We start from the raw sequence: 23,876 nt of genomic DNA, 5'->3' as shown, positions 1-23,876 counted from the left end.
CCCGCCCCCTTGCTCCTTCCCCGCCCCCTTGCTCCTTCCCCGCCCCCTTGCTCCTTCCCCGCCCCCTTGCTCCTTCCCCGCCCCCTTGCTCCTTCCCCGCCCCCTTGCCCCTTCCCCGCCCCCTTGCCCCTTCCCCGCCCCCTTGCCCCTTCCCCGCCCCCTTGCTCCTTCCCCGCCCCCTTGCTCCTTCCCCGCCCCCTTGCTCCTTCCCCGCCCCCTTGCTCCTTCCCCGCCCCCTTGCTCCTTCCCCGCCCCCTTGCTCCTTCCCCGCCCCCTTGCCCCTTCCCCGCCCCCTTGCTCCTTCCCCGCCCCCTTGCCCCTTCCCCGCCCCCTTGCCCCTTCCCCGCCCCCTTGCCCCTTCCCCGCCCCCTTGCCCCTTCCCCGCCCCCTTGCCCCTTCCCCGCCCCCTTGCCCCTTCCCCGCCCCCTTGCCCCTTCCCCGCCCCCTTGCCCCTTCCCCGCCCCCTTGCCCCTTCCCCGCCCCCTTGCCCCTTCCCCGCCCCCTTGCCCCTTCCCCGCCCCCTTGCCCCTTCCCCGCCCCCTTGCCCCTTCCCCGCCCCCTTGCCCCTTCCCCGCCCCCTTGCCCCTTCCCCGCCCCCTTGCCCCTTCCCCGCCCCCTTGCCCCTTCCCCGCCCCCTTGCCCCTTCCCCGCCCCCTTGCCCCTTCCCCGCCCCCTTGCCCCTTCCCCGCCCCCTTGCTCCTTCCCCGCCCCCTTGCTCCTTCCCCGCCCCCTTGCTCCTTCCCCGCCCCCTTGCTCCTTCCCCGCCCCCTTGCTCCTTCCCCGCCCCCTTGCTCCTTCCCCGCCCCCTTGCTCCTTCCCCGCCCCCTTGCTCCTTCCCCGCCCCCTTGCTCCTTCCCCGCCCCCTTGCTCCTTCCCCGCCCCCTTGCTCCTTCCCCGCCCCCTTGCTCCTTCCCCGCCCCCTTGCTCCTTCCCCGCCCCCTTGCTCCTTCCCCGCCCCCTTGCTCCTTCCCCGCCCCCTTGCTCCTTCCCCGCCCCCTTGCTCCTTCCCCGCCCCCTTGCTCCTTCCCCGCCCCCTTGCTCCTTCCCCGTCCCCCTTGCTCCTTCCCCGCCCCCCTTGCTCCTTCCCCACCCCCCCTTGCTCCTTCCCCACCCCCCCTTGCTCCTTCCCCACCCCCCCTTGCTCCTTCCCCACCCCCCCTTGCTCCTTCCCCACCCCCCTTGCTCCTCCCCCTTGCTCCTCCCCCTTGCTCCTCCCCCCTTGCTCCTCCCCCCTTGCTCCTCCCCCCCTTGCTCCTCCCCCCTTGCTCCATCCCCCCTTGCTCCATCCCCCCTTGCTCCTCCCCCCCATGCTCCTCCCCCATGCTCCTCCCCCCTTGCTCCTCCCCCCTTGCTCCTCCCCCCCTTGCTCCTCCCCCTTGCTCCTTCCCCCCCCTTGCTCCTTCCCCCCCCCTTGCTCCTTCCCCCCCCCTTGCTCCTTCCCCCCCCCTTGCTCCTTCCCCCCCCCTTGCTCCTTCCCCCCCCATGCTCCTTCCCCCCCCATGCTCCTTCCCCCCCATGCTCCTTCCCCCCTCTTGCTCCTTCCCCCCCCCTTGCTCCTTCCCCCCCCTTGCTCCTTCCCCCCCCTTGCTCCTTCCCTGCCCCTTGCTCCTTCCCTGCCCCTTGCTCCTCCCCCCTTGCTCCTCCCCCCTTGCTCCTCCCCCCCTTGCTCCTCCCCCCCTTGCTCCTCCCCCCCTTGCTCCTCCCCCCCCCTTGCTCCTCCCCCCCCTTGCTCCTCCCCCCCCTTGCTCCTTCCCCCCCCCTTGCTCCTTCCCCCCCCCCTTGCTCCTTCCCCCCCCTTGCTCCTTCCCCCCCCCTTGCTCCTTCCCCCCCCCCTTGCTCCTTCCCCCCCCCCTTGCTCCTTCCCCCCTCCCCTTGCTCCTTCCCCCCCCCCCTCCTCCACATTTGGCCGTTGCTCCTTTCCTCAGTCCCCTTTCTCATCTTCTATTTGTCACCCCTTCCCGCAGTGGCACTGCCCTACTCATCTGCCCCATACCCTCGCTCTGTTCTTTCCTTCTTCTGTTCCGGTCTTTTTTTCTCTGCAACATCTTATGCTGGGCGGAAAAAAGAATGGGAGATGTGAACAATCAGAGGCAAGCCTCTAACACAAGTACGTTAAACAGTTGGCTTCCAGGTTAATGCTTTTGTAGACAGCCAAAATAAACAACACGAGTCAGCTTTTTAACAATTTAGGTTTGTGTCTTTGTACAAACATTTAAAATGTAATCTTTAACCTTGTTTTCCAATATTTCTAAGTGATTTTCATTGCAAATAATGATTATTATAATTTTCTGCCCTAAATTTGCTTTCCGCACACGATTGCTTTTTATTGTCACTTTTTCAGACCATATACACCTATGAATGGAACTCTGTCAAACGTATGGTTTGACAGGTACAAAATTTCCAATAACTGCCCGGAACATCTTGAATCGCTGGATTCAATGTGCCATATACTGGGGAATTTGGTGGATGAAGAGGTCAAAGCTGGAGTTGCAAAGGACAGATTAATCTTAGGTAAAATATGTTATCAGTTTTCCTAACATTTTAAGCAAAACATAAAGTAATCTGAGAATCTACCTTTTCTTTTCCATTCCTGTTTCCTGTCTGCTATCCTTCCATCAAGCATGTTTATCCTGGCACAAGCACTGGATTGTATCACAGATTCACTGAATAAAAATAAAGATGCACGTGGTTGATCATATCCTTTTGCACTTATAATTTTGGTCATATCATTTAGTTTGTGAAGTCAATCATTTTTTAACTCCTGGGCAAAAGAGGATTGTTTTACTTAGAAAGTATGTGTACCTGTCTAATCAGTTTCCTTCCAACATGATTTCTTTACTTGATACAGGAGAAACCTGATACCATTATTTCAACTCTGGCCGAAGAAAATGCACATTTGCAGTGGATTATTAAATCTGGTACTGCTGCAACTTCAATCATTTAACTACGCAAAAAGAATCTGATGGTTTTTAGTGATAAATTAAACCAAAGGCAATATACTTTTGATTTTGTATTCTGGTTTGCTTTTGGAAAGACCAAAAAAAAACCCAGCAATATTTCCGGCTAAAATTTATTTTGGCAATTGTGTATTCTTGCTTGCTATTCATGCTGACAAACATATCTGATATCAACTGATATATTTGCAGTTCATATGCGCTGAAAAGTTACAACTGTCATTTGAAATGAAAGTATTAGTAAATTGACCCAATTGAAACAAGAATAAAGAGGTAGATATCTCCCCATCCTGCAGTTGTTGGAGATGGAAGCATTTGCCTGCAGCAAGAATATCTGTTTTATGAGAGAGTCTGAATTTTTAGCAGTATTATTGACATCAGAGTTAAAAATACAGCCTCAAGTTACCCAATTTATAATTGTCTGGGACTAGAAACACAAATCAAACTCTCAGTGTAGCATTCTTTGTTCCCTTTTAGCACAGTACTAAACATTGAGTAAGTGCAAATTCAAAATGGCCAGCTTTAGTGAGGTCCGAGACAAATTAGTTCTCCGCTGTACATTTTTGCTGCAATTAACACTGCAATATTTAAAAACACATTTGGAAAAACTTAAGCTTCATAGCACAGTCATTGAAAAGAATAAATTACCAGCTGTGAAGGAAGTGAAAATGTCCTAAAAAAAAGTCCCAGTGTTTATGTTTTGTCTGATTCAGACATTATAAAAGATGCAAAATAGGGAAGATTAAATGTTCACTGAAATTTCAAACTAGGTGACGTACTATGTATTAGAGTCCAACATCCTTAATAACCATTTATTTGTACGGTTCACATTTATTATGATGTTTGTTTGTATATGACTTCAATTTTCTCTGTCATTCTTTTTGTAAGTCTCTCTTTCCTGTCTCCCACCTCTTGTATGTCACAGAATTCTTCTGTGTTTCTGTCATGTATGTTAATTTATTAATATAATCTCTATCTCTTTCCTTTTTGGAAGTGGAGTGTGAATGCAGAATGATCATCAACTTACTGTGGGTTGGAAGTTAGTTGGATTGGCTAGGAAGCTGCTGCCACATGCAATGGTGAGGAGGCAAGGGAACAAAGGTCAGACAGGGAGGGGGGGAAGAATTCTCAACTGATAGGTGCATAATTAAGGTACTAGTCAATTTTTTTAAGTTTTAGTAAGTTAAATTAAAATCAAAGTTCCACTTGTGGCACTGCGTATTTGTTTTTCTATGTTTCATTATTGCTGCTGATGGCTCATTGAAAAATGGAACTCGCATCAAAAGTTTGACATCACTGATTAATATAATTAAGTCCAGAAATATTTTTTCTGTTTACAAATTAACTTGATAGATGGCAGTTGAAAGTACGTTAGCAATCAGTGATGATTTTATGCATATATATGGAGTACCAGGAAATAACAGTTAGTGTCATTTAATAACAAACTCAAAATATTTATGAAATCATAAAACATTCACTTAAGATTAGCAGCAAGATGTCTTCCAAAACTACTTCCTATCATTGTCATTGGTTTCCCCTCATTATTGAAGAGGGCCATTTCTTGCATTTTAAGAGGTGTGTATTCTCACATGTGGAGTCCGACTGCAGACCTGCATGATTTTCACAATGTGGGCAAGAATGTAGTGCCTTATTTTTGTCTGGTACTCCTTGATCTTTCTAGCTTGCCTTTTAGCATATCTGTATTCTTTGCTGTTCAAAAAAAAGCAACACCACTACATGAGATCACTCCCCAGATAGTCATTTCTTATGCATTTCTTTCCCTGTCTTTGATGGACATACTGCATTTCCTGTGGCTTGTCTTCAAGGAGTCCTTGAATCTTAATCTCGGTCTACTTTACATGCGATGCCCAAGTTTAAGTTATAAATAGATGACCACTTTAGGATTTTATCGTCACTCATATGTGCTACATGTCCACTCCAACTGAGCTGAGCTTTGCTAATGACTACTTAAAAGCAGAAATGTCTGGATTTGGAAGTACCTCAGCGTTGAATACTTTGTCCTTCCATTTAATGCCGATGATGTTCTAATGCACTTCATATGGAATCTGACAAACTGCTTAACGTGTCTGGAATTGGTAGTCCATGTTTCACAGGCACATGGTGTTGTGTTTTTGGTCCTGGTCTCTCTCAGAATCAATCAGTGCACAAGTAGACACAGGAGGTGATCAACATTGCAGTTGTCGTTTATTGCTGTCACAGTCAAACTAATAAGAAAACGTGGATCCTGTGATCCCACAATGCACTGGTTTGCACAGTACAGCAAGCCAGACAAAACATATAACATATAGAAGGGTGGATATTACCGCAGCTTTCAGGGATGAGAAATTTCCATCATTTGGCAGAACTCTGACTTTTGGATAATGGAATTCTGCCCTTTTATTTTTTCCTGACCTCTACCAGCTCCTCCTCCAGTGCAGATAAAGCCAGGAGGAGAGAATGTCAGAAAGTCTGAAATAATCTGCCAATAATGAGGCTGGGAGTAGAGCCAGGTAAACCATCACTCCTCCTATATTCCCAACCGTAACCGCAACTGGGATTGGACGTGAGCCGAACGAAAAGCGGCAAAGCAAGAAGAAAAGGGCACACGTCCTCTTTCTGTCCGACCCCAAAACCTAATCCACCAATGGGTGGTTGGAGGGAGAAGCAGCAGAGCCTGAGTTACCAGGGAATTCAGAGGGGCGGGGAGGGCGGCTGCAGCAGATCCTGAGTTTCCGCAGAGTTAGGCGGGTCCAGAGGATGGAGGGAGAAGGGAGTAGCAGAGCCAAAGTCTCCGCAGGGCTCAGCAGCCTGGTGGTGGAAAGGGAAGAGGAAGGAGCGATGGAGCCCAAACCATTGAAGAATTGGGAGGCCTGGAGAAATGGGGAGGAGGGAGAGAGCAACAGAGCCCAAACCTGAGAGAGAAATATCTTTTTCCCTCAAAACCATGGGAACAGTGGCTGAAGAGAATATAAATGAAGGTGTATCAAAACTGGAAATTTCCAAGGTTAGTGATGTAGATTCTGCAATGTGGTTAATTAACTTTACAAGTCAAAAGAGAGTGTGATGTTTAAACTTATCAACTACAAGGGAAGTGTTAAAATTGATCATTTGTGATTTCCAACGGAATAAAAGAAAATTAATTCTTCGCTGCACTGTAATTAGCTTTACATTGCATGATGATGCCATACTTGTCCATTGCAAAAAAGGAAAAAACTCCAGACGTAAAAGTCATTCTTAAACAATGCAAAATAAACATATTGAGAATCAAACGTGCAGTTATTGTGACAAGTGTCATTGATTAAACAAACTACTTTTAGAAAATGGACTCACAACAACCTTGTTTAGATTAATTAATGTTCTAAAATTAATTTGACAACTCTCCTTAAATTGACAGCTTTCCTCTGTTGTTAATTCAGACTGATATGATTTTGTTTATAATAGGAGTTTTTCATTGAAGCAAGTCCGCACAAATTCTTGCAATACAGCTTAAAACTGACATATTAAGGGACATGCTTTGACACAGTACAATAGCTATCCAGGACAGACTGCCAAAGCCTGAGTCTTGATTGATTATAGTGAATCGGCACCAGTTTTCAGTCAAGCCTAGCCATAAATGACCTTTGGGTCCTGAGGGTGGTTCAGTGATGCTGTAAGGCTGTTGCAAAGGCCAGGCCACCAAGTGAGTGAATGAATAGGGAGGGTGAGGGGGTTATTGGGAAGAGGCGACTGCTGAATTTCTTACTCTTTAACACGGGATGTGTGTATCGCTAGCTAGGCCAGCATTTGTTGCCCAATTCTAATTGCCTTTGGAAGGTGGTGGTGGACCACCTTCTTGAACTGCTGGAGTCCATGTGGTGTAGGTGTACCCACAATGCTGTTAGGAAGAGAATTCCAGGATTATGACTTGGGGGAGGTGGGCTGGGAAGAGAGGCATGTGGTGGTGGGGAGAGGGACTTCATCAAATCACAAGGGAATGTAGAGAGCTTAACTGAAATTTACATGAATATATGGAGTACATAAACAACATAGATTTTCATATTTATGTTGTGCATTATATGTTGATCTGTAAATGCAAACTTTAATAATTATATATTGCTTGGTTTAACCTGTACATTTGATTTGATTCATTATTGGTACACAGTGAAAAATACTGTTTCTTGCGCGCTATACAGAGAAAGCATACCATTCATAGAGTAGATGGGGAGAAGGAAAGCAGAGGGTGCAGAATGTAGTGGTACCGTCATAGCTATAAATATTCCACAAGCTCATGTCCTGTTCGTATGGATTTCATCTACATACAATCGAATGCTGAAATGATAGGGTCACTTGGTGATTTGACACAAACTTTACTGTTATAGAAAGTAAACAAAGGGAAACTTAGTGTTTCTACTTGAAGTCCAACAATTCCACCTATTTGAAGTGGCACAGAAGCATTTACATTCACTTTAGATCATTAAAAATTGCTCTAATTACAGGATTCCTTGTCACAAAAAAATTGAGACCTTTTTGTCTTCAGCCATTTTCATTGCAGCAGCTTTGTATACAGCATTTATCAACGTGATACCTTGGTTCCTTTGCAGCTTCTTGTGTAAACGGGGCAAATTCTGAGCTTGCTCTGGGAATTCTATTAGCCACCTTGCTTTCAGTGCAGACATTTCTGGAGATTGTACTTCCAGGAAAGGTAACGTTATCTACTGCCTTCAGGATTATGTTATTGATAGTTGCACAAAGTGGGGTATAGTCAGAGTTTGGTGGCAGTAATGGAGTATCTCGGTTTTCATTAGGTGATGGTTAGTCCAAAGTCATCAGCCACTTTTTAAAAAACAGTCCATGATCCATTGAAGGCCACACACATTGTATGACAGGAGGGCACAATCATTGGCAAACTATCTTCACTGATACTTTATTTGAAGATTTCAGTCATTCAAGGTTAAAGAGATAGTCATCTATTCTAAATTATATGTATGTTCCATCAACATTTCCATCAAGTGCCCCAGAAAATATGGCCGCAAAGGTCAGGATTTTCATTCCCGAGGTGATTTTATAGAGAGGGAAAATACTCTGACTCGCCAAATCCACCTTGGAAGAAACTGTGCCAAACAGCTGGATTTTCGCACAGGGCTGGCAGGGGCAGGATGGAGGATCCACCAACCCTGGAAGCAATAGAGTTTGCGGAGGCAGGCACTGTATGGGTAAGATGTCTTGGATGTGGTATAAAAGCATAGCCTGTAAAGAATTCCTTCTCAAAGGCTGGAAGTGCGTGGAATTGCTGCTAGTTCTGGAAAGAGAGGGTGCAAATATGCAATGGTGCCATCTCCATTTTGCAGCTTCCTTGGCACGACGCACACTCGTCTCATTAACTGGCATATTTTCCTTCTTCCCACCTGGATGTCCAAGTCAGAAGATATAAACCTTTTTTCAAGGCCATAGTCCCCACCTTGCAACTCCCTTGGGTGTCAGCCATGCACCTGTGTTTGGAATGGTTGAACTTCTGTGGCACTTTTTGAAACTTCTGCACTCCCCAAAAGGGTGCCTAATCTCTGCAAAGACTTTCTGCTACCTTTACAACTTTTGCACCAAGTCTTATGTTACAGAGTTAAGTTCTGAAAATGTAAATAATAATAATCCCTTCTGCTTGCAGTCAGCTGCACTTATAAATGTGTGGCCTCTTCTATGAAACATGCATGTGCATAATTTGTCCTGCCCACCCCCACCCCCTCGGATTGTGCAGGGTCTCGGGGAGGGGCCTCCAGATTTGGGGCCCAGGTGCCATTTCATGCAAACGGCTCATTGAAAATCAGACCAAAGATATACTGAAGAGCATAGGGCCCATGACATAACAGTGCTTCACATCTCTTGTTACATCAAACGAATCATTGTATTCACCATAGTGTTATGGCATGGTAGATGGTAACAACAGTCAGTGACTGGCCATCGTTCCACAATGAAATTGCTGTATCAGGTATACAGCTGAAGTTTGACGTCCAAGTTTGGTGAAGAATTTCCACAAGGTGTTTCTGTACTGTGCCAAAAACCTTTATCAAGTCAACAAAAGCAGAGTCCCATACATAGTTCCTGGCATTTCTCTTATATTTACCAATGATGAAGATCATGTTGCAAGTGCCTCTTTTCTGAACCTACTTTGACTTTCTGTAAGTTCACATTCTACCACATGGTTTACCAGTTTGTTGAGTGGAACCTTTGCTCGAACCTTAACAGCAATCCCAAGCAGCGCGACTCCTCTATGGCTGTTGCGCACAGATTGATGTCCTTTTCCTTTGCACATGTGAACAATCAGCATCTTTGAACTCCCAGGTAATGATTTGTTGATCCCACATCCTGTGGTACCATTGTGTGAGTTTAATGGCTAGCTTGGGGTCCCCAGATGTGTAAATTTCTTCTAGAATAATGTCTGACCCTGAACCTTTCCTTAAGTGTAGGAATCTCTGTCAACCTCCACAACAGAAGGTTTGCTATGCAGGTTTTCACACTTGGGTCAGTTTGCAAACCTGTCTATAGCTGCTGCAATTATGAATGGGTGGTTAAGCTTTATGTAATACAAAAGTAAATATTGCACATGTTGGGCATCTGAAATAAAAACCAAGTGCTAGAAATATTCAGGCATTGAGGCATTAACGGAGAAACAAAGTTAACACTTCTGATCTATGACCTTTCATTAGAACTTCATACTATTTCGTTTTATAAATTATATTCAGAATTATATTAAGTAATTCTGTATTAATGGATTTAAATATATCTGAGAATTGACTTGTTTGAATCCATAAGTTGTAAATAAAGTGTAAATATGTGCAGGGACATCAAACTACTGAAGGACCAGATCAAATTATCAGGATCATTTAGTGGAGATATGATAACTATAAGTTACCTGCCTATTTGAAGTTTATTGTACATGAATAGTATAGAAAGAAACATAAATATCATGGGAAGTAGCTAAGAAATTACTCCTATATTTTCAACAATGTATAACTATTTGCTGCATATTTCAACTAATAGGTGGTTTGGTCTTTGATGGAATAAAATGTTTTAGCCTCAAAAAGAGAATTTGCCTTCATAAGAAAGGAGTATAGCTGCTATGTGACAGTGCTGTACAATTAATTTTCAAATAACAATTAATGAAGTACATTTGATTGAATTAATGATAATTATAAATACTGTAGCACAACAAGATATCTGTATCCTTTGTGTTTTATGTTTCAATGCCACAATAGTGGCATTCTGCAAGTGGATGTTCTATATGTAACTCCTAATATAACATCAAAATTCTATTTCAATAACTCTCTAAATGTGTGTTAGTACTCACAATACCCCAAGTTATACAAAGGGAAGTCTGGAATAGAAAAAAAACTTATTTTCCCATCCTTCTAACCATAAAACTGATAATGAGTCAGTCAGACCATCAAGCCTTTGTAATATTTTGGATTATGTAAGTCGAGTAGAGTACATTCCCCTTTAAAAGCCTATGCATTTTGAAATAACATTATGCATGTAACTGATTGAAGACAGTAATGGACTCTCACAAGGAAACAAAACAGGGTTTGGAGTTATGTGGAGAAGCTTTATTGAATCTGATAAAATCTACTTAGTGTCACCATTAAGGAAATGCCTTTCCTAGTTACTAACGGATATTCAATATCACTAGACTAGCTCACTTGATGCTGAAAGGGTTTTTGTGTTGCTTCATGTTTGAAGAAACTGATGACAAACTAAGAAATTTGAGATTTAAACAATTAAAATTGTACTAGCTATGGAGTAAATTAAAATTAATGTGTTAAAATTGGACTGTACTGAAACATTATCCAGGTTCTCAGATAAGGATAGTTTGTCATCAAACATATTGGCTGAAATCAGCAAGGGTATTACAGTTACAGTTACTCACTGGAAGGCATGATTGTACTGACAGACAAATTGCAGGATTTTTCCATAGAAAAGTAAATCAGAGACCAAACCTTTTTGTATATTGTCATTTCAAAGGGAAAATCAATTGTTCAACCACATAAAATGTGTAATTACATAGCTATTCAAATCTCATGGTGCTTATATACATAAAAGACGCCATGATGACTAACTGCAGGCAGCCTTGCCAGTGTGTGACTAAATAGGTGCAGTAATTTACCTTATAATGAGTTAGTTAAAAGACTGTTACTGGAATTGTATTGCTGTGCGTGGGAACTTTACTTTGATCTCTTTATTGCTTTTAAAAACTAATGCAATTAATAAACAAAGCTCATTGTGTTTTGACATGTTTCTGTGATGTGCTTATGCTGTTGGAAGTTACTGTTTGTAGAGAATTATAACAAGAATTCTTTTGGAACTGCAACATTTCAAAAGGACCAACATTTTTTCTTGTGGAAGAAATACCACCAGAAAGAAAATGTCACTTGAACTATACTGCTAACTCATTATGACATCTACTTAAGAATGTGAACAAAAGTTATAACTAAAATCCTTGATTTTTTTTTGGAGTTCCCCTTGTGGGAGAGTCCAGAACCAGATGGCATAATCTCAGAGTAAGGGGTCCCCCATTTAAGACAGAGATGAGGAAATATTGCTTCTCTCTGAGGATAATGAATCTTTACCACGGGGGGCTGTAGAGGCTGGGCCATTGAGTATGTTCAAAGCTGAGATAGACAGATTTTGAATCAGTAAGGGAATCGAAGGATATGGGTTTAAGGTGGGAAAGTGGACTTGAGGTTTATCACATCAGATTAGTCATGATCTCATTGAATGGTGGAGAGACTTGATGGGCCAAATGGCCGCCTTCTGCTTCTACATCTTATGGTCTTATAGTTGTGACACTTGATAAATTAAAACTGTTGAGGCATACTGTAATGTCTCCAGTCCATTGAAATTCATGGGTAATGCTGTGATGGTAACTCATTCTATTCTTACTTTAATGGTAGTGCTGTTACATGAAATGAAAAAATAAAATTAGAATACCTATGGTCCTTTAGAGCAATTAGGAGATGACGGACCCATGGCCTCCTATGAGAAAGTCATTTGGATGTTGTGTCTTTGCACATAGTAAAATGTTTGTAAATGGCAATATTTACTCCTACTGGCACTTTATATAACAGAAAGAAACAGAAGGCTTTTTAATAAACCAAACAAATCAAATTTCTTTGCTTTGTCCCTACTAATAGCTTTACCTCTCATCTAACTCTCCCATTCCTCTGAATTTAACTTCGCTCTATCTTCCACTCTTGTTTCTCCAGGCCCTGAGACAGCTTATTCCTTGTCAGATTCATTTATCCTGTGGTATCTGCTTCATCTGAAGACTACATTTGTTCTTAACAGTCCCCATTTATGGCAGTGATTGATCAAACAGCTCCCTGTAAATTTCAAAAATTGATTTTAGCTGAGAGAAAAAGAGACATCCATACACATACGAAGTACATCTTCCCTCATTCTAATTTGAGTTTTCATTTGTTTGGGAAAAAATGTTCAATTGTAAATCTCTCAGAGGAAGAAAGAGGAATGGTTTCTTTCTATGCTATAAATGTCTTGTTATTTTATACCCTTTCCATCATATTGAAACCCTTGCAAAATTAGGGGTGATTGAGCAAATTAATAACATCGGTTGAGTTTTACATCTTTCATTTGGTACCCAAAGCTTTTATTTATGAAATCCAAGACCAATTTTTTTCTTTAACCTTATCAATATAGCTTATCTCTCAAAGAGACTTCTAGATTTCTTTGCTATTTCCTTTTCTTACACTTATAAAGTGTAGAAAAATCATAGAATCCCTGCAGTGCAGAAGGAGGCCATTCAGCCCATCGAGTCTTCACTAACCGTAATACCACCCCGGCATATTCCCGCAACCCCACATATTTACCCTGCTAATCCCCAGACACTAGGTCAATTTAGCATGGCCAATCAACCTAACCCGCACATCTTTGGACTGTGGGAGGAAACCAGAACACCCGGAGGAAACCCACGCAGACACGAGGTAAATGTGCAAACGGTGGCACAGTGGTTAGCACTGCTGCCTCACAGCACCAGGGAGCCGGGTTCAATTCTGGCCTCGGGTCACTGTTTAATTCAAGGAATACTTTGTACCTGTCTTCATAAAGGACGCAGATGATGTGAAGGTTAGACTAGGACAGCAGGGTAAGTTATGGATAGAATGGTAATAGAGCAACTTAGCATTACTCTAAGTTGCCAAGCCAATGATATGTATCCTAGATTGCTCTAAGAGGCAACGGTCGAAATAGCAGAGATACTGGTTTCAATCTTGCAATCCTTTTTTAGCCAGAGAATTAGAAGACTGCTAGTGTTATACCGCAACTCGGGAAAAAGGAGTCAACTGATCATTGGTAGTAGGGAAGTTATTAGAAACCATTATTAGTGACAAAATAAATTTTCATTTGAAAGGCAGCGCGTCATCAAGAAGAGTCAGCATGAAATTGTTAAAGGAAAATTGTGTCTAACTATCTTGACTGAATTTTTTGATGAGGTAACGGAAAAGGTTGATCAAAGTAGTGTGTGGACTTTTGGAAGGCATTCAATAAAGTGTCGCACAGGAGACTTATTAAGAAGATGGCAGGCCGGGAAGTAAGTGGCAGCATGGATATGGAATTAGTTTAGTGACAGGAAGCAGAGGATGGTGGGTGGATGGACATTTTTCAAACCGGGTGGTTCCCAAGGGTCTATTGCTCTTCAATTTTTATAAACCATCTGGAGTAGAGTGTAAGGAAAAGTATTATAAAATTTGCAATGAATATGAAACTTGACAACGTAGCAGATAGTGATGAAGATGTTTGTAGTCTTCCAGGTGGCCTAAGCAAGATTGTGAAATTGACGGAAGCATGTCAGATAGTGTTCAATGCGGAGAAGTGTGATGATGCCGTTTGGGAGGACTAATATGGAGAAAACAGGTGTAATAATGGCAGCACGAGTTTGAAAGGCTAGATAAGCAAAGAGATCTTGAGATCCAGATACATGAAAGATCTTGAGATCCAGATCCAGAGGAAGTTATGGAGGCATTGGTGGTGATCTTTCAGGAATCACTGGAGGCAGGGAGGCAAATGAAGTAGCGAATGTAACACTGCTGTTTAAGAAGGGAGGGAGGCAGCATACAGGAAATTATGGCCGGTTAGCCTGACTTCGGTCATTGGCAAGATTTTAGAGCCCATTATTAAAGATGAGATCGCAGAGTACTTAGAAGTGCATGATAAAGTAGGACTGAATCAGCGTGGCGTTGTCAAGGGGAGGTCATGTCTGACAAATCTGTTAGAGTTCTTTGAGGAGGTAACAAGGAAGTTAGGTAAAGGAGAGCCAGTGGACCTGATTTATTTAGATTTCCAGAAGGCCTTTGACAAGGTGCCACATAGGAGACTGTTAAATAAGTTAAGTGCCCATGGTGTTAAGGGCAAGCTCCTGGCACGGATAGAGGATTGGTTGATTGGTAAAAGGCAGAGACTGGGGATAAAGGGGTCTTTCTCAGGATGGCAGCCGGTGACTAGTGGTGCGCCTCAGGGGTCAGAGCTGGGACCACAACTTTTCACAACATACCTTAACAATTTGGAGGAAGAAACTGAAGGCACTGTTGCTAAATTTGCAGATGATACAAAGATATGTAGAGGGACAGGTAGTATTGAGGAAGCAGGGGGGGCTGCAGAAGAACTTGGACAAGTTAGGAGAGTGGGCAAAGAAGTGGCAGATGGAAAACAATGTGGAAAAGTGTGAGGTTATGCACTTTGGAAGGAGGAATGGAGGCATGGACTGTTTTCTAAATGGGAAAATGCTTAGGAAATCAAAAACACAAAGGGACTTGGGAGTCATTGCTCAAGATTCTCTTAAGGTTACCTTGCAGGTTCAATCGGCAGTTAGGAAGGCAAATGCAATGTTAGCATTCATGTCAAGAGGGCTAGAATACAAGAGCAGGGATGTACTTCTTGAGGCTCTATAAGGCTCTGGCCAGACCCCATTTGGAGAATTGTGAGCAGTTTTGGGCCTCATATCTAAGGAAGGATGTGCTGGCCTTGGAAAGGGTCCAGAGGAGGTTCACAAGAATGATCCCTGGAATGAAGAGCTTGTTGTATGAGGAACGGTTGAGGACTCTGGGTCTGAACTCGTTGGTGTTTAGAAGGATGAGGGGGGATCTTATTGAAACTTACAGGATACTGTGAGGCCTGGATAGAGTGGACGTGGAGAGGATGTTTCCATTAGTAGGAAAAACTAGAACCAGAGGGCACAACCTCGGGCTGAAAGGACGATCCTTTAAAACAGAGATGAGGAGGAATTTCTTCAGCCAGAGTGCTGAATCTGTGGAACTCTTTGCCACAGAAGGCTGTGGAGGCCAGGTCATTATGTGTCTTTAAGACAGAGATAGATAGGTTCGTGATTAATAAGGGGGTCAGGGATTATGGGGAAAAAGCAGGAGAATGGGGATGAGAAAAAAATCAGCCATGATTGAATGGCGGAGCAGACTCGATGGGCCGAATGGCCTAATTCTGTTCCTATGTCTATGATCCTGAAAGGTGGCAGTGTATGTTGAGGTAGTAGTTCAAAAAACATAGTGGGTTACTTGGGTTTAGAAATAGTTCTAAAACATTGGTTAGGCTTCAGTGGATTTATAGTGGGTAATTCTAGATATCACACTCGACGAAGATGTAAAGCCTTAAAGGTTAAAGAGGAATTTACCAAGTCATTACCTGGGACAAGAGACTTCAATAAGAGAAGAGATTTGAAAAGTTAGAAATGTTCTCCTTGCAACAGATGTTGAAGAGGTGAAGAAGTTTCAAGATGTTGAGAGGTTTCATAAACTAAAACTGCTCCCTTTGGTGACTGGGCCAATAACCAAAGGCTATGGATGTAAAATAATTGGCAAAAGATTGAGAGGAGAGATTAAGAGAATTGTTTTCACTCAGTGTTGTCAGGATCTGGAATCTACATGAAAAGGGGGTGGAAGCTGATTCCATAAAGGACAGTATGTGAGAATGAGAAATTTACAGGGTTACAAATAAAAAGTGGAGATGTGTGACTAAGACTGCACTTTCAAAGAGGCAGCTGAGGCATAATATGCAAACGGCCGCCTTCTGTGCTCTACGTTTCTATGAACTATTAAAAAAGTTGGCATATAGGTGAACTTTTTGAATTAATAATTTGTAGCAGTTTGAAAAAATAATGGGAGGTGTGTCTCAAACTGGAATTAAGAGATTAAAATTATTTAACTGGTTGATTAAGAAATAGATTGGTTTGCCACCCATTTTCTGTTGCCCAGTTTCTTCAGTATTGTAAAACTGAAACGAAGTTGACCATTACAATGATTAAAATAATTAAATTGCCCATGCCATTAATGAGCCAAACTCCAATTTTTGAAATTGAAGTCTGTTTGACTTCACATCAGTCTACAGAATTATATTAAGTTTGATTGTATTCTACAAAACTATTTATTTAGATCTTTATTTGGCTTTGCAGGGGGATTTTCAATGGGAGGAACTATGGCTATGCACTTAGCCTATAGATTTCATCCACAAGTAGCAGGAGTGTTTGCTCTATCCAGTTTCTTGAATAAGGATTCTGTTGTCTACCAGGTAAGCAGAAGGATATCTTGACAAAGTGCAAAAAGGACTTGAAACGTTAACTCTGCTTACAGATGCTGCCAGACCTACTGAATTTTTTCAACATCCTCTGTTCTTTCAGATTCCAGCGTCTACAGTATTTTGTTTATTTTGATGTTAAAGCAGAAGAATGGAACTTGTGTATTTATGCACCTTTCATAATCTCAGGGCGGCACGGTAGCACAGTGGTTAGCACTGCTGCTTCACAGCTCCAGGGACCTGGGTTCGATTCCCGGCTTGGGTCACTGTCTGTGTGGAGTTTGCACATTCTCCTCGTGTCTGCGTGGGTTTCCTCCGGGTGCTCCGGTTTCCTCCCACAGTCTAAAGATGTGCGGGTTAGGTTGATTGGTCATGCTAAAATTACCCCTTAGTGTCCTGAGATGCGTAGGTTAGAGGGATTAGCGGGTAAATTTGTAGGGATAAGGGGGTAGGGCCTGGGTGGGATTGTGGTCGGTGCAGACCCGATGGGCCAGATGGCCTCTTTCTGCACTGCAAGGTTTCTATGATTCTATGATGTCCCAGTAACGTTATAACCAATGAATGCCTTAATGGTAACTATTCTCTTATAGTCAAATGTGGTAGTGAATTTGCACGAAGGTCGTATGAACAATACAATGATAGCCCTGGTTGAGGAAACAATGTTGACTAAACAGGTGGAGAATCCTGCTGTTTGGAAAACGGGATTCTTTTTGCCCAGTTTAACAGGCAGGTGGAGGCATGGTTTAATGTTGCATTTGAAAGACAGCCACTCTGACAATGCAGCAATTCCTTAATAGTGTACTGAAGTGTCTTGAAGTGGGACTTAAAACTCACTTAAAATTCACCTGAGAAAGTTACCAAATAAGATAAACTAATGCTGTATGGTAAGATGTACTCTATTTTATGTAGATAGTATCTACCATAATTTTGATTGAAACTGGAGGGCTACTTAGCAAAATTCTTAGATTGGGGCTTGGGTTGAAATATATACTAATGATGCATCAACACATTCATCGGAAATCTTGCTAAATTCTAAGACTTTTATCAATACATTTAATACCATTGCTAAAATAGTGAACAGAAGAATTTCATATGAACATGGTGTCACTATAACATCATATGCCATCGTTTCTGACCAATTATGTATTATAATTGGAATTTACTTTAAGTTTTTTGAATATTCTTTATTTTAAGTAGTTCTATTCTTTTACAATTGCAATAATGCACTCATTTTCTTTATTTGTCTCATTTAATATATTAAGAAGCTCAAAATGGATGAATCTGCATTCATTTATTTACAGTGCTTGTTTGCTTGGGGCCACAAACCCAGCACCATTTAAAGCCAAGTGATTCGGTTAACCCTAAATATTCGGGTGCATGAATAGGTTGGTGAATTTGACCTTAACATAGTCAGGGAAAGATAGAAAGGTAGATGTGTAGGCAAATCTCTGAGAGTTGTAAGAATAATAGGACGATAAGAGTAGGGGATTTCAACTTCCCCAACATTAATTGGGATAGTTAAATTGTGAGAGGTTTAGAGGGGGTGGAATTCTTAAAACGCATCCAGGAAAGCTTTTTATGCCAATGCATAGAAAGTCGTACAAGAGAGGGGACGGTACTGGACCTAGTTTTAGGGAATGAAGCCGAGCAAGTGGCAGAAGTTTCAGTGGGAGAGCATTTCGGTGACAGTGACCATAACTCAATAGGATTTAAGGTAGTTATGGAAAGACACAAAGATGGACTGGAAATAAAAGTTCTGAATTGGAGGACAGCCAATTTTAATAGGATAAGACAGGATCTGGCCAAAGTTAACTGAGAGTAGCTACTTGTAGGAAAATCTACATCAGAACAGTGGGATTCATTCAAAAAGAAAATAGAGTACAAGGCCAACATCTTCCCATGAAAAGTGGGAGCGACACGTCCAGAGAACCCTGGATGTCAAGGGATATCAGAGTTGGATAAGGGAAAAGGGAGGCTTATGGCAGATACCGAGAGTTCAAAACAGCGGAAGCCTTGAAGTAGTATAGAAAGTGCAGGGGGGTTACTTAAAATAGAAATTAGGAGAGTGAAGAGAGGACATAAAAAAACACTGGCAGGTAAAATAAAGGAAAATCCAAAGGTGTCTTTTCAGTATACTTAGAGCGGGAGGATGACCAGGGAAAGAGTAGGGCCCATTAGGGACCAACTTGGCAATTTCTGTGTGGAGCTGGAAGACATAGGTTTTAATGAGTACTTTGCATCTGTGTTCATTATGGAGAAGGAAGGATGATATAGACATAAAAATCAAGGAAGGGCATTGTGATTTACTTGAACAACTTAACATTGAGAGGAGATATTAACAGTTTTAACGGGTCTAAAAGTGGATAAATCCCCAGGCCCAGATGAGATGTATCCCAGGCTGCTGTGGGAGGCAAGTAAGGAGATTGCAGTGGCTCTGACAATTTTCAAATCTTTGCTGACCACAGGAGAAGTCACAGAGGACTGGAAAACAGCTAATTGTGGTACAATTATTCAAGAAGGGAAGTAGGGAAAAACCAGGAAATTACAAGCCATCACAGTCTAACATTCAGAGGTAGGGGAAACTATTGAAAAAAATTCTGAGGGACAGAATTAATCTGCACTTGGGGAGGCAAGGATTAATCAAGGATAGCATGGTTTTGTAGCAGGGAGATCATGGGCCTGATTTTACCATCAGGTTGTGCCTGTTTTCGGGCGCGAAAACTTGGTAAAGTCGGATGTGAGCAAGTAGCACAATCCTCGACCGCCTCTGCAGCTGTTTCCCTTTACCTATGGCTGAAAATGGCGGCAATCAGGACACGTCCAAAATAGATGCGACAGCAATTTAAATGCATTTAAATTGAATTAATGGGCTGGATGCCCAACTTTACCAGCACTTGCCCCTTTACCACCGCGTTCGCCCATCTAGATTCGGCGCGAAACAGACATGGTCCGCAAAGGTCCAATTCGGGCGCTCCAGCTTCTGAGGAGGTAAGTTCAGAGCTTCCAGTGGCTCTCTGACTCAGATCGGTGGGGGAGGGGGGAGGCGGGTCGGTGGGTCAGATCCCTCTCTGGTAGGTGGGGGGGGAGGCGAGCCAGATCGCTCTCTGGTGGTGGGGGGAGGTGGGTCAGATCGTTCTCTGGTGTGGAGGGGGGAGGGAGGCAGGTCAGATCACGCTCTGGTGGGGGGGGGTCTGCTGTCACTCTGTGCGATCGGTGGGGGGCAGGTCTGGGTAGCAAGGGAGTGAGGGGATAGAGGGGTCAGTTATGTAGTGGGGGTGGGGACATGTCTGTGGGGGCCAGGGGGGAGGTATTATCGTGCCCGGGAGTGATGTGGCAGGGGAGAGTTTTTCTATTTTTACTGCACATGCACAATTGAAGGCTCCGATCGGAGCTGCAGTGTTTCGGGCGCGATAAGCCCCACTCACAGGCTTCTGCAGTGCGATTCGGAATCACTGATTTTTTTTCAGGCAGAGTGCGTATGGATGCGCACTATGTGTAGATGAGGGTAATGTAGATGATGTCTACGTGGACTTCAGTAAAGCTTCTGACAAGGTCCCACATGGGAGGCTAATGAAAAAGATAAGAGCCCATGGGATCCAGGGCAATTTGGCAAACTGGATCCAAAAATTTGCTTTGTGGTAGGTGGCAGAGGGTGATGGTTGATTTGTTTTTGTGACTGGAAGCCTGTGTCCAGTGGTGTTCCACAGGGATTGATGCTGAGTCCTTTGTGATTTGTAGTGTACATTAACAATCTGGATGTGAATCTAGAAGGTATGATAAGTAAGTTCGCAGATGATTCAAAAAATGGTGTTATGGTAAATTGTGAGGAGCAAAGTCTTAGATTACAGGACAATATAGATGGGCAGAACAGTGGCAATGGAATTTAACCCTGAAAAGTGTGAGGTAATGCATTTTGGAAGGACTAACAAGACAAGGGAATATACAATAAATGGTTGGCCTCTAGGAAGTACAGGGGATTTTGGTGTGCATGTCCATAGAGCTCTGAAGACAACAGAACAGGTAAATAAGGTGGTTAAGAAGGCATATGGGATACTTGCCTTTATTAACCGAGACACTGAATTTAAGAGCAGAGAGGTTATGATGGAGCTGTATAAAACAGGCCACAGCTGGAGTGCTGTGTGCAGCTCTGGTTGCCGCACTATAGGAAAGAAATGATTGCACTAGAGAAGCTGCAGAGGAGAGTCACCAGGATGTTACCTGGGCTGGAGTATTACAGCTATCATAAGAGACTGGATAGGCTGGGGTCGTTTTCCTTGGAGCAGAGAAAGCTGAGGGAGTACCTGATTGAGGTGTATAAAATTATGAGGAGCATAGATATAGGTGGCACAGTGGTTCGCACTGCTGCCTCACAGCACCAGGGACCCAGGTTTAATTCCAGCCTCCGGTGGAGTTTGCACGTTCCCCTTGTGTCTGTGTGGAATTCCTCCAAGTGCTCCACTTTCCTCCCACAGTCCAAAAATGTGTGGGTTAGGTTAAATGGCCATGCTAAATTGCCTCTTAGTGTCAGGAGGACTGGCAGGGGAAATCTATGGAGTTATGGGTATAGGGCCTGTGTGAGATTCTTGTCAGTGCAGGCTGCTTCTGCACTGTAGGGATTCTATGATAAATTAGGGTAATAGGAAGGAACGTTTCCCCTTAACAAAGGGGTCAATACCAGGGGCATAGATTTAAGTTAAGGGGCAGGAGTTTTATAGGAGATGTGAGGAAAAATCTTTTCACCCAGAGGGTGGTGGGAATCTGGAACTCAGTGCTTGAAAGGATAGGAAAGGTAGGAACTCTCACAAGAAGTATTTAGATGAGCACTTGAAATGCCATAGGATGCAATGTTACGGGCCAAGTGCTGGAAAATGGGATTAGAATTGACAGGTGCTTGATGGCCGGTGCAGACACGATGGGCTGAAGGGCTTTTTTCCGTGTTGTATGACTCTCTTGCTTCAACCTTTAATCATTGACCACCTTCCTAGTAGCATTTCAGCAACATGTTTAGAGATGATTATTTCTGACCAAATGTTTTCACGTGTTTGTGAACATCTAGGTGCCTATATCACAAAGTAGTAGTTTGAAAAAATATTCTAGTGCTTCATAAGATATTGTGCTTACATTTTTTGCTGAATTTGTTCAGTATGTGATAGAATAGAAATTAATTGCTAATGTCATATTTGTAACGTTTGTCTAAAATATGCTTTTGTCTCCAGGCTGTCCAGAGCACTAAAACCTCAATGCCTGAATTGTTTCAGTGTCATGGAAAGAATGACCCACTGGTTTTGCCTGAGTGGGGTAAAGAGAGCTGTTTGCAGTTACAGTCACTGGGAGTGAAAACCACTTTTAATACTTTTCCTAATCTGTATCATGAACTTTGCAGATCAGAGTTGGAACAGCTGAAGTCATGGATTTTACATAAACTACCTAATGGTGAACAGTAATGCTATTCACTCTGAATCAAATAGTGTTTTATGTATATATAATGTACCTTGTAATCCATTTATTAGCTAATATTGTCAAGAATGGAAATATATCATGGATGAATCTACTAATAGCTTTACATCAAGTAAGCAAAAAATGTTTTAAAATCACACTGGTAGAGTATAGTGTTATGTATATTACTTTTCCTATAATGCACTATTGATTTATACTGTTGTACGAATGTATTTCGTTGCATTAAATAGTTTACCTTGATCAGTGTGCTCTTAAAATCACTTGCAGATTGATGCATGCCAAACTGGTTGCACATTCCAGACAATATTGCAATTCGCAAACTTTGTAATATTGTCAATCTATTGTTAACCTCAACAATGTTAACTCCAGATTACTCAATTATCATCAACTTAAAGTAACATTTGTTGCAAAAATAGGGCAGAATGTGGAATCTCTCCTTTCGAAGATAACTAAGTTTCTTGTGGCCTCTCATTGCAATTCATCAAACTCCATAACTGACTATTCTTCCCACCTCCCTGGTTCAGTATGTAAAAGCTAGAACTAATCTAACTTTGATCCTGTAGAACTGTCCATATTTGAATGTGCCCAGTCCAGCATCCATTATATTTTGAAGATAGTAGATTGACCATCATGTTCTTGTTCACAGAACATTGAAAAAGCCCATCTCAACCGATCCTTATAGTCTGATAGATCTTTACACTGGACCTTTAGAATCAGAATGCTTTTGCATTGAAAAATAATCTGTCTTATCATTATCCAAATATGTTATATTGAAGAATATAACATATTCATATTATTCTGGCATAGACCTGTTGGACCAAATAACATAGTTGTGCTGTAACTTCAATGTCATTTATGGGAAGTGTAAATTTTGTTTTTGGAATAATACTGCTGAACTTAATGCAAATCCTCTGTCTTACTAAAACATTTAGGTGACTCAGTGATCTTTCATTGATGCCTACAATTCTTTAAGTCCAAGTAGCGCCTCCAATACTTAATTGGTCACCTCGGCTCAAGACCCAGCCTGAATTTTCAGTGTCCATGTAGCCTGATATGTTGAAACATTGTCTCGTGAGTGAATCTCATCAGGTAATTCCAATTTTTTAAGGTTGTGGCAGTCCCAATCCTCCCATTCTGATGAAATTACTCACAGCAAGGCAGGAACATTCTGTACAGATCATCTGAGTATATATTGCAGTAAAATGGCAGCTAATTGAAACTTAAACTTGCTCAATCCAGAAGAGGTTAACAGAACACTATTGCTGGCAATTCCACATTGCAACAAAGACCAGTAAAAACTAAACAATTCTAGGTATCATGCCATTATGAGTGCTTGGCTGAGTTTCATAAGCTACAGTGATTTCAAGTTCTGAGTTCATGGTTTGACAGTTAGAGTTTATTAAAGGATTTGATAGGAGCTGTTTATGTTTATAACAGAGCAACCATTTGGGGAGATTTAAAAGCTTTTGAATGGGTTCCATGAGTGGGAACTTTGTTCACTATTAAGTGTGAAGGAATGAGAGCTGTATTAGATTGTTAGGAGTTTTGTTTTCCATCTCCACATGGTTTTTAAGGTCTGCTCATGGTGGATACTGGGTGAGTTGGCCTGGAGGATATGAAGACCCAAGGGGTGTCCATGTGAGGGCTAGAGGGCTCAACAACTTTGAAAACAACTTGGAAGAAGTTCCAGAGAACGAAAGTAGGCCTTCTAACCAGTCAGCCTCCGTACTCATCTGTCCCCATAGTTCCTTATGATCCGTTTCACTGTTTGGCAGGTCTGGCTCTATCTGACACTCACTCAACCCCGGTCCCAGAAGCAAAAATTGTGAATTTGGGAGTACTTTGGACTAAGGTGGGTCGTGGGAGTCAGTCAGATTTCCAACTTGAGCTACCTGTTTGGGT

At 42.7% G+C, this 23,876-nt stretch overlaps 1 protein-coding gene across 2 annotated transcripts in view; it reads left to right on the top strand.

Moving 5' to 3' along the window:
* Nucleotides 1-22,214, top strand: part of lyplal1 (lysophospholipase like 1) — a 29,467-nt gene extending 7,253 nt beyond the window's left edge. For both annotated transcript variants that reach the window (XM_078230548.1, XM_078230549.1), the window contains exons 3-5: nucleotides 2,342-2,511; nucleotides 16,396-16,511; nucleotides 21,734-22,214. In XM_078230548.1, coding sequence (XP_078086674.1) covers nucleotides 2,342-2,511; nucleotides 16,396-16,511; nucleotides 21,734-21,961 — 514 coding nt within the window. In that variant the 3' untranslated portion in view covers nucleotides 21,962-22,214. The remainder of the gene's footprint in view (nucleotides 1-2,341; nucleotides 2,512-16,395; nucleotides 16,512-21,733) is intronic.
* The last annotated feature ends 1,662 nt before the right edge of the window (nucleotides 22,215-23,876 follow it).

This window comes from Mustelus asterias, chromosome 15, assembly GCF_964213995.1.
Source record: "Mustelus asterias chromosome 15, sMusAst1.hap1.1, whole genome shotgun sequence".
Taxonomy (NCBI): Eukaryota; Metazoa; Chordata; class Chondrichthyes; order Carcharhiniformes; family Triakidae; genus Mustelus; species Mustelus asterias.
This window is presented reverse-complemented; position numbering and strand designations above follow the sequence as displayed.